Source organism: Carassius gibelio, chromosome A14 (genome assembly GCF_023724105.1).
Source record: "Carassius gibelio isolate Cgi1373 ecotype wild population from Czech Republic chromosome A14, carGib1.2-hapl.c, whole genome shotgun sequence".
Lineage (NCBI taxonomy): Eukaryota > Metazoa > Chordata > Actinopteri > Cypriniformes > Cyprinidae > Carassius > Carassius gibelio.
Genome location: NC_068384.1, coordinates 22,354,882 through 22,366,661, shown reverse-complemented (window position 1 = coordinate 22,366,661; position 11,780 = coordinate 22,354,882). Strand labels below are relative to the sequence as shown.

At 41.5% G+C, this 11,780-nt stretch overlaps 1 protein-coding gene across 1 annotated transcript; it reads right to left on the bottom strand.

Moving 5' to 3' along the window:
* Window positions 1-5,577: 5,577 nt before the first annotated feature.
* On the bottom strand, window positions 5,578-8,707 carry LOC128026862 (uncharacterized). Its single transcript, XM_052614107.1, has one exon. It carries the CDS (start codon window positions 8,690-8,692, stop codon window positions 5,618-5,620), a length of 3,075 nt encoding a protein of 1,024 aa, XP_052470067.1. The 5' UTR covers window positions 8,693-8,707; the 3' UTR covers window positions 5,578-5,617.
* Between the last annotated feature and the right edge of the window lie 3,073 nt (window positions 8,708-11,780).

Genomic DNA, 11,780 nt, shown 5'->3' with positions numbered 1-11,780 from the left:
ACGTGTTTTGAGTTGATCAGCTGATTGGCATGTCACCACATTCTAATTTGTTGAGATCATGAATTGGTGGGTTTTTGTTAAATGTGAGCCAAAATCATCACAATTAAAAGAACCAGAGGCTTAAACTACTTCAGTCTGTGTGCATTTAATTTATTTAATACATGAGTTTCACAATTGAGGTTGATTTACTGAAATAAGTTAACTTTTCAATGGGTAATGTAAAAAGAAAGATAATTATAGCAGCACAAGGCAGATGGAAACAAACAGTGCAGATATAATAATAAATGTGCAAAGAGCTTATTCAGTCTGAATACATTTAAATTGTAATAAATCTCAGAGAGCAGTGGGTTAACTGAGGTACAGAGTTCAGTGGGGCATGGGGAAAAAAATGTGGGGGGGGGAGGGTAAGGTCAGAAGGGGGTTCAGCTTCCTGACATTCTGATGAATGAAGCTGTCCTTCAGTCTGCTGGTCCTGGCCTGGAGACATTGAAGTCTTCTTTCTGAAGAAGCTGTGTGAAGGGTGAATGGAATCACCTGCGATGCAGAGGGCTTTACAGGTGAGAGAGGTTCCAAAAATATCCTAGGGAAAGGGGTGGGAGACACCAACGATCTTCTCAGCTGCTCTCAGTGCCTCAGTAAAAGGTGCACATTATGAGGGCCGGGGCTCTGGCTCTTCTCAGTTTGTGGAGGAAGTAGAGACACTGCTGTGCTCTCTTGGCCAGTGCTGTAGTGTTGTTGGTCCAGGAGAGGTCCTCTGTGATGTGCACACCCAGGAACTTGGTGCTGCTCACTCTCTCCACAGTCACACCATTGATGGTAAGAGGAGCATGCTGAGTGTGCACTTCCCTGAAGTCAACAACAACCTCATTTGTGTTCTCCAGATTCAGAGAGAGATTGTTGTCACTACACCACCCGGCCAGGCAGCTCACCTTGCTCCTGTAGTTGGTCTCATCTTTGTTGCTAATAAAACCCACAACAGTTGTGTCATCCGCAAACTTAATGAAGAGTTTGGAGTTGTGTGACGGTGTGCAGTCGTGGGTCAGCAGAGTGAAGAGGAGGTGGCTAAACACACATCCTTGGGGGGCCCCCAGTGTTCAGTGTGATGGTGCTGGATGTGTTGCTGCCGACCCGTACTGCCTGAGGTCTTACAGTCAGAAAGTCCCATCAGCCAGTTGCACAGTGAAGTGTTGAGACCCAGCTGGACCAGTTTGTGAATGAGCTGTTGAGGGATGATAGTGTTGAATGCTGAAGTCTATGGACAGCATTCTGACGTATGAGTATTTTTTTATCCAGATTGCTGAGTGGAGGGTAGTGGTGATGGCATCAATGGTCGAGCGGTTGGACCTGTATTCAAACTGGAAGGGGTCCAGGGAGGGGGGGGGATGGGGGAGGGCAGACTTGATATGGTACATGACTAGCCCTTCAAAGCACTTCATGAGAATGAAAGTAAGTGCAACTGGATGATAGTCATTGAAGGAGGATGGAGATGTCTTTTTCGGGACTGGAATGATGGTGGTAGCTTTGAAGAATGTGGGGACAACTCCCTGACTAAGTAAGATGTTTGAAATGTCTGTGAAGACATCAGTGAGTTCCACTGCACAATCTTTCAGTACACGCCCAGGAATGTTGTCAGGACCCAGTGCTTTGCGTGCATTGATCCTGCTGAAGGATCTCCTAATGCTGTCTGGGGTCAGCATCATCACCTGGCTGCTGGGAGGAGGTGGGGTCTTCTGTGCAGAGGTGCTAAGAAGGTGTTCAGCTCGTTCAGCAGGGAGATGGTGCTGTCACAAGTTTGCAGTGGGGGCTTTTAGTCCGCAATGGTCTGCATTCCCTGCCACAGGCTCTGAGTGTCTCTGCTGTCGTTGAAACAACTATCCTCCTGGAGTACTGTCTTCTAGCTGTCCTCAGGCCCACCTCATCTCCAGCTCTGAAAGCAGTGTTCTGTGTCTTCAGGAGTCTGTAGACCTCACTTGTCATCCACGGCTTCTGGCTGGCCTGGACATTGATGGTTTTATATTCATCACTACACTTCTTGATGTAGGCAGTGACAGTCTCTGAGTACTCTTGGAGGTCTGTGGCATTATTGTAAGTGGCAGCCTGTTAAAACACATTACAGTCAGTGGTGTCAAAACAGTCTTGAAGAGCCTCTGACAACCCTTTCGGCCACACTTGTATTTGTTTGTGAACTGGTTTGGCGAATTTAATGAGTGGTCTGTATGCAGGCAAACTGTGAACTTGGGGATGACCTTTATGGGTGTGTCCAGGAAATTTGTCACACAGAAAACAGAAGGACAGGAGATTACATCGGCCACCATAGCCAGGACACAGGAGATACCTTTGGTCATTTTAACGGTTGCGAGGAGGCTTTTGATGGTCATCCTGGCCATTATGTAGAAGTAGGCAGGATAGGACATTTGGCTAGCTTCCATGCCCTTTACATGGGAACTTGGAGAATACTCTGGAACTGGCTCTGGATTGAACTGGAGTTGGTGGGTGTGTAACCCAGACACACAAAATTGCTATTGATATTATGGACAGTCCAATCTGGGGACTGGAGAATGCACTGGGCTGAGTTCCAAGAGGAGCCCCCAAAATTGTCGGAGCCTGGTTTCTCCGACAGTATTTAGTTTTTTTTCCCTCTCCATTTCTTTCACCAATTGAGCTTTGGCTGGCTTAGTAGGGGATACTTGACTGACTAACTAACTGCACAGACACTATTGGAAGATAACTGAACTGGATGACATCACTGAATCATAAATTAACTGATTTTAGCTGGAAAACGTATTGCATTATTAACAGTCTATTTCAACAGTCTATCCTGTTTGACACTGCAAAGCTTCTTTGACACAGATACCATTCTATAAAGTACTATACAAATATATAAAGGTGAACTATTAATAATCTAGGATATGCCACAAATAACTTTCCTTTGTTTGCTGAAAGTCCACGTGGAAACTGGGGAATGAGGAGAAACAGGAACATGAAGACGGATGAGAAGGATACAGAGATGAATTTAATTCAGGTAAGTCATGATTGTGGAATGTGTGCAAGTGGTGGACCAGGAAGGATTCTTAGAGATGTAGTACAGAAGGTGTCAAGCATGTTGACTGAGATTATGACAGTCTCAGTACTTTTTACACCCGAACCAGAGCTCTCTTTCTCTCTCTCTTAGACACACACTTTTATGTTTTTTTTTTTTGGGGGGGGGGGGGGGTTCATTCTATAAGCATAATGGATTTTATAATGTACAAACTCTATTTCTGATCCACTTACCTAACCCAAAGCCTTACAGAAAACAACAAGCATTTTTAGATTTTCAAAAAACTTCCCACAAGGTCACAAAGTTTGGATACTATCATCTTTGTGGGGACATTTTCTCCCCCTAACGTAGTGTGTAGCTGAACCAACACATACACACTCACATATTTTACATAAACAGAACATCAGTGCTCATTTGTAATGAAGTGGGTCTATTCTCTTTGTATTCGTTTTATTAAATAAATAAAACACAGCACAGAACTACATCTGACATCAACACAAACAGAATGAGAAGAGGAGGAAATGCACACCTGAAAATAATAAAAAATGACTGCTGCATTTGCAGGAGCATTGTCCTTTCTGACACCTTCTTTACAGCTTTCTCCTGCTCATTTACTGTAGGCACTGATGTTTTCCTGCAAAAATAATTTTGGTCATATGTATTTCATGACGGGTATATATCCTCTTGGTAAACAATTTCAGTCTAAACCTATTTCTAACCACAGTGTTACTACAGGTTTTGGCTGTTTTTTTAAAGGTAGACTATTACATAATGGTAAAAAAGAATGTTAGACAAGAAATCATAATATAACCCAGCCATTACTTTACAAAACTATGGGTTTGCACAGGAAAAAGTAACTCCAATAGTTGTAATAACTATGCTAGTGATAAGATCTCTGTATGATCTATTAAACTTTTGCACTTGTATTAAGGTCAAGGTCAAACATTTGCTAATACTTTTACTATGCACTCAAGATAACCTAAAAAATAGCATTTCTTTATACAATAACAGTGAAGTCAGCATGTCATACAAGTGTATATTTTCTCTTGCTTCTGAATTTTTTGATTATTTAAGCAAATCACTTAACTTTTGCTAAAATTATCATTTAAATAACAATAACAGTTAAGCTATCTTCATGCCATTTTGATGTCCAACAATATACACTTTTACATTTTTGGTCCTGACTATAGTTTCTATTCCTGTTTATCTGTGTATAATGTATGTGTGGCTGGTGCAATCTTTCATGTAGGCTATAATACAGTTCTACACATAAATTCTTGGAAAAATATATGTATTTTAGTCACAAAGATGTAAAAAAGGGGAGGAAATGTATTTAAGTCTTCAGCACCACTGATGGTTCTGTTAAATACAAAGAAATAACATCATTTAATGTCCTCACATGGATTGTTTGAGGCTACATTTACAGTACATAAGAAAAGAAAATCAAAGAAGACTGCTTGTTGCTCTCCATGTAAAATCAACAATGTGCACCACAGATACACAAAAGACACCAGCAAGCATCCCTATTTCTTTCTTCTTTTGTAATTGGTTTGTTTGTTTACTTATTTTTCCAAGTTTGGTAGTAACCTTTGCACGTCACTCAGATCACTACAGATCTATAATTTATCTCTATATATCTCTAATTTAGTCATTTTTACTCATTTTTTTCCCCAATCCTGTTCCTGGAAGGCCACCAGCAGAGATTAGCTCTAGTCCTAATTAAACACACCTGAACCCCCTACTCAAAGTCTTTAGGATCATCTGAAACTTGCAGGCAGGGTTGTTGGAGGACAGCGGCCCCCCAGGAGCACAACTGGACACCCCTGGAATCATCATTCATAATATACTAATAATTATATATTATAAATAGAAATACACACACCCAGTAGTTGTATACAAAATATCACAACATATAAAACAATTCAAACAGAAAATTGATGGAGCACTGACCTTACTGAACATTCTTAGAGCATAACAAGGCGGGAACAATCAGTTTAACTGTTTCAGACAACAAAAGTACTTTACTATTTAATAAAGCATTGGCTACATGCTGATTATTTCTCTTGCAACTTTTGTCATGCCAATTTTTTCTATCAAAAGCATTTGATAGTGTATTATGTTTTATTTGTTTCTTTGTTACAACAGGACTTTTCAGCTACCTCTGATAAGACAAGAACAGGCCTAGCAAAGTTTTTTCCTCCGAATGTATTTTTCAAAGTAACTATTTATTGCAATCTTTTTCTGTCTTCCTATTCTTAAACCAGTTATCTTGTCATTGTCTTTTAAAATGAAATGCACGTGACATTTGTTTTAACCTTCACATTGCTAGTGCAATGAATCCAGTGTTTGTATGTGTAATTCTGACTGATAGATCAGGATCTTAATTGACAAACACTGTTGTCCAACACTCAGCTGGTTCTTAAGGTTTTTTTATTTATTTATTTATTAACTTCAGTTAAGTGTTGGGACACATGCTCAAGGGTAGATCATTTGTTGGGGGGTGGATATTTATTTTATTTGGTTGCAAGATTCAGAGATTTCCCTGTGCAATTTACCATCAATGTTACATACCGAGACTTAAACTAATCCAGACTGCATGTGTATGTGTAGTGGATAGGGGTGATATATCAGTGGGGACTGGCCGTTTGAAATGTAATAGGTACTGAAGTTGTGGTCTGTCATGTATGGTGCAGGTTGGTAGTAGCAGGTTACATTATTGGCATTGGGAATGATGTTCTGTTCACCCAGGACTTTAAGTGCTAGAATGGTAATCATATTGAGAGTCTGACGGCGTTCATGCCCCATCAAGCACACAGTGCTCTCATTGACCACTCTCCGAAGGGTCATCAAGTAATCATATTTACTTTTCTCCTCTCCAATAAAGTGGTTGCGTAGGTATGATTCAATCTTGCGCTGCTGCTCATTCACATCAGAGAAGTCAATAAAAAACCGTGAACACATGTAGCGCTCAAGTGTCTTAATTTCTGTTTCACAGGCAGGTTTGAAGTCCCGGACAAGCAGATTACTGTACTTGAGCAGGCCTCCACCCCTGATCTCTTCAGGGTTGCGTGTCGCTATTAGCCGGTAGCGTAGGTGGTCCATAGCCTGCTCAAAGTCACCATACATGCTCTCAGCCAACACTGTAATGCAAGGCATCTGTTTTGAAGGGTGTATGGGCTCGTTCATTTCTGAAGCTAATGTCTTGAAAACCACCTCCTCACTTACTGATGACATAGATGTTTCTAATGTGTGTGACACTAATACTGCAGAGGGTTTTAACACCTGTGAGTCAGATGGTTCTGTAACTTTAAAGAATACTTCAGAGGGTTCTATGACATCCAGGGATATAACTGATGATTCTAAAAGGGGTTCTGAGATTCTAGGAGATTCTAGACTTGCTGTTGAGGATATGGAAGGTTCTAGTGGCTTTGACAAATGTGGTACTGATACTGTGAGGCTTTGAACTTCTGGTAAAGAGATAAGTGATAATAGTTCTGGAGGTTCTTTAGTCTGTGGACTTGGCAAAATAAGCTCCTGAGTCTGCAGAGTGGACATGGGGTAGTTGTGAACTTGAAGTGATATAACATGTTCGGAGTCTGAAGAATTAGTCCCTACTACTTGTGAGTCAACAGTAAGGTCTGCAGACAGTGAATTTAACATTTGAGATGCACAATTTGTTGCCATAGCGACTGATTCTGAGGATTCAGTAAGATATTTTGATGATGTGGCATCATCAACTTGAGCACAAGACTCAGCAGCTTTCTTTTTGGGAGGTGCTGAGTTGAGGTCATAACTGTTATTTGCCTGCAGTAAAGGCTCTGAATTCACATTAATAAGAGGTACCATTGCCTGACACTGTGCTGTCTGAACACTTTCATTAAAAGGCTGGTTTATCCTGTTTTGATCTTTGGGGAGACAACTGGGAATGGATGCAGGAATTAGAATAGTGACATGAGTAGCTTCACCAGTTTCTGGTTCTGAAGTTTGCACTCGACTTTGAAGGCTTTCCTCTGGTGATAGACTCATGTACAATGTCTTTTCAGAATGCATGCCATTCTCTGGAGCAGCAACAGTAAAAGCTCTGGTACAATTGGCTAGTTCTTTAGACTCTTTAGAGTCATTTTCTGAGGCACTGGATAATTCAAAGCTTTTTGTGGTAAAACCTGACATTTTAACCTGCATAGGTAATGATTCTGTTGTGTAAGCTTTAGGTGGATGCAAAACCTGACAAGTATTAACATCTGAATTATTTGACACTGATTTTTCTGTTGAATATGGTACAAGAGTTGTCTTTTTGGACATTTTCCGAGGAGGTTTGGGTGAGGAATGCTTGAGAACAACCATTTGTGAATTTTGGCTGTTTTTCTTGGCAGGGGGTGGTAAAGGATATCCCGCATATGATTCTAGTGCTGATTGTGTAAGAAATGTAATGGGAGCAGGTTGGAATGTGCATCGCTCACCGAAGGTCCCTGTTGTTGAAAGACAAGAGAAGTCTGTATGCACGATTTCAAGCCATGGTTGGGATTTAACTTGCTCTACTTCTAACATGTATTTTGTTTTGTCAGATTCTGTTTCATTAATATATGTTTTAACAGTTGGATCTGTTTCCTTAACAGACATAGTTTTTACTCCAACTAGTTCATTTCCCTCCCCTGATTCAATACCAGTTTCATTTGTATTTACTTCAAGCAGTGTTTCCATTTGCAAAGCCATATTTTCATGAAGTTCATTCTTTTCCTCCACATGCACCATTACAGAGTGCTCAGATACTTTTTCCATAGATACAGGCAAAGTTGTTGTTTGCACCATCTCTGTTTCAACATCTTTGTCTGTTTCAAGAGTTGGTTCTTGTTCTAAGTATTTAGACGGCTCTTTCTGACTCATTTTAGAATTACACTGAGAGTCACACAAAGTCTGAATATCATCAGATTTGCAGGACATGTCGATGTCAATTTCCTGGTGATTCCCTGTGTCACTTGAGCTGAGGAGTGGTTCATCCATTAGGGCTATCTGAATTCCTTGACTTTGAGCTAGTGAAGAGTCCTGGCCCTCTTGCCCTTCCACAATCTTCCTCCTTTCAGCATCCAAATAAGACTGAAGCATACTGTCCAGGATGATCTGAAAGGAATCCACACTGAATTCAAACTGGCGTCGTAAAGAGTTGACAAACTTGAGTTCCATGTTCTTACCACTATTATTTGAAAGGGAGATAAGGCTCCAGCGGTCATGCTCAGTGAACACCTTCACCATTTTTTGTACATACGCCTCTTTCATGGTGAGAGCTGTAATCTTATCTTTGTTGACACCTTTAGGTAGAAAGTCCAGCAGAGAGACCAAGACCACTTCCTTGATAATTTGGAAGTCCTCTGGTTTGGGAAGCTCCACACCAAAGATGATATCCAAGTCTTTGTAGCTGGTGCCATTCTCTTTGACCAGCACATGACTGGCTGTAGAGCCATTGAGACGGACATCTCTCACCTTTATTTTCTTCCAAATTAGTCTATCTCTGACCACATGGATTATGTCTTTAGGCTTGATTTCAAGGGTTGGGAAATTACCCCTACCATGAATGGGAATGACTTCTGTAAGAACTTGGTCCAAAGTATCCACTTGTTCTTTTGTCAGTTTGTGAAACCGGTGGTCATCTTCCATCTCTATTATGTTCACAAGATCTGGGAGGAATATAGACAGAGAGAAAGCTGATTATAGATGGGCTACATATATAAGTAGTTAGTTCTAGTTAATAAAGTACAATATAGTGGCCACATTTGCTTGTTTTATTTTTATTTAATAACCTACATGCTAAATTAAATGTATTCAGATACAAAACAACATATCAATGGTATACATCCACTTTATAAATAAACATAATTTCATTGGTACAAAATTCCACATGATGTACTAAACTAGGTGCTTAAAAACAATGGTTCATGTATTTCATCTTGATGGGTAAATTGTTAAGTATTCTTTTGTGAATAAGACTGTTATAATATACAAACTTCACAATCATATGGAAGAAGGAGGCGGGAACCGGGGGACAATCAAATGAAACTTTAAAAATAAAAATAAACACATAACAGCGCAACAGCCCCTCGCGGATGACTGTCACGCACAAACAAAAACCAAACACAAAATAAAGCCCAGGCCTGGTCCTCTCTCGTCCTTCACTGTCGTCGTTCCTCTTTTGTATCCTTCTGATCTCCTCCGTGGGACTCGAGACCGGTGGGTCGAGCAGGTGTCGCTCATTTCCAATCACTCCACCGGCCTCGCTCCAATGCTGTTGAAGTTTCAGTAACGGTGTTGGTCTTTTCCTGCATCTGTTGTTGGGTGTGTGAGAGAAGGGCCAGGTCATTGGCAAATTCAAGATCATCCAATTGAGTCCATAACATCCACTGGATGCCATTTTGCTTCTGGTTTGCTTCTGTCCTCATGGGTCCAGGAAGAGTGTGTAGAGGGACTCCTTTGCTGCCAGAGACGTGAGCTGCCGGACCCACGGTCCAGACAAGAACCGCACCCGCTACATGACCATCGGGCCAGTATGCCGGGCCGTCTAGTCCCTTCAAGTGCCGCAGCCAGCGAGAAGGATGCATGCGCTGAAAGAAGCCACTGCCTCTCGTGCCCCGGACCGAAGAGGGGAGCGCGTGCATCCACTGGACTCCGCCCCTTACCTGGAACCTTCAATTCAATTCAATTCAATTTACTTTTATTGTCATTGTCATTCAAGAACAACAACGAAATTACGTTGGAGCACACAACAACAGTACATGATATATTAAAGTGCACTAACACCAGTCCAGATCCCCTCCAAATATTAGATAATAATAAATAATAACTACCCCCTATGTTAACATGCACATCAAAGTTATGTAGTTGTTAGAACACAGAACCAGTGACAAGATACTTACAAAAACGAAGGGTATGGTCAAAGTTGGAATTGATGTAATTAATGCAACTGTGCAAAGTCTAATAGTGACAGAGGGTATGATTTAGCAGCCTTACTGCATAAGGGTACAGGCTGTTAGCCAGTCTGGTTTTACTGGCACCAATTGACCTGTACCTTCTCCCTGAGGGCAGCAGGTGGAACAGGTGGTAGGAATCCTTCCTGAACACTGCCCTACCTACACGAACCCCACAGCATGATGTGGACACCAGATTCCCTGTTTATTTTGGACACTCTTCCCCTTCGGCTGCAGATTATCAGCTCATTAGTAGAGACTCTAAGTTCTGAAATCCGTTTGTGAGATAAAGGAGACATCCAAAATGTTCTGCGATGCAGCGCCGCAAAGAACAGGGTTTAGGACCACTGTTCCATGTTATCGCCAAAAAACCCACTCATGGTGTCCATGAGGGCAGTTTTCATAGCATTGCACATATCAGTGAGTCAATTAAAGATCCAGGACAGCAAGGCTCCACCAGATCGTATGATAGCTTTTGTAATGACATGTGAAAACATGTTTCCTTTTTGATCTGGTAGATGGCAGCACTACCAGAACTATGGGAAGAAGGCAGAGGAAGTGCTATGCCTGGGCAATTTTGCACTTATTCATGTTGATGTTGCTTTGACCCACAGCCTATCTACAGTAAAGATTGCTGCAAACCATATACACCCTTTCATGGTAATGGGGTTCTCTCAAGGCAGTGGACTTATTCAGCATGTTAATGCACCTTGTCACAAAGCAAAAATTGAATGGAATGGTTTCAAGAATGGTTCAAGGAACATGATGAGAAGTTCAAGGTGTAGCCTTGGCCACCAAACTGGACCAACAAATCAAATCCATAAAGGCCTCACCTCAAATTGCAGGACTTAAAATAAGGATCTACAACCCTGGTCCTGGAGAGTGACATGAACACCCTGATTAGCTTTTTCAGGTATGTTTGATTTGTGTTGGAGCTCAAATCTTCAGGAAGGCAGCTCTTTGGGAGCAGGGTTGGAGACTTCCTGACTTAAAAGATCTACTGATAATGCTTTGTTGTCAGATACCACAGGACATGTTCAGAGGTCTTGTGGAGTCAATACCTCAATATATTGGAGCTGCTTTGGCAGCATGATATGGGACCTTCAAATTTTAGGCAATCAGTTTTAATGCTGTGGCTGATCAGTGTATGTATGAAGTCCATATGGTTCACACATCACAAGTCCACACATCACAGATTTTATTTGTGAATTCAGATAATAGATAATTACAGTCTAAGGAATAAGGTCTATATTGATTTTTTTTGTTCATAATGTTGTCAATTCTCACAATTCTCAAATACATTCACTTTAATCACATCACTAGGATACTTCTTAAGTCAAATTATATCAGTCTAGCAGAGATAATCCACTCCAGTCTGGGAAATCTAAGAGGATTAAGATTTTGTGAACAAACAAGGAACCACAAACATTGTACACAATGATCGTACATCAGATCAGATCAGAAGGGACCCAGACCACAACCATGAATGTGGCCCACGGTGGAGGAAGGAGACATGGTAGAGGATGGACTGATGACTCCAGGGGCCAGTATGACCACAGCTCAGCAGGTGGGAGAGTAGCCCAGGGTGGAGATAGAGAGATAACGAGCAAGGGCAACAGGTAGGATCTGGAGGGCCAAGGCTGAGCAGATGGCTCAAGTGAGCGAGGCATAGGATGGAATGCAGAAGGCCGCAGTGTGACAGAGGACCAAGGTTGAGTTGGAGGTAGGGAGGAACCCAATGGAGCCAGAGGGATGAGGGGATGACGTAAAGCTGGAGGAGTGAA

What these genes read in the sequence shown, in the direction of transcription:
- LOC128026862 (XM_052614107.1), bottom strand. Translation starts at nt 8,692, where the DNA reads ATGGAAGATGACCACCGGTTTCACAAACTGACAAAAGAACAAGTGGAT.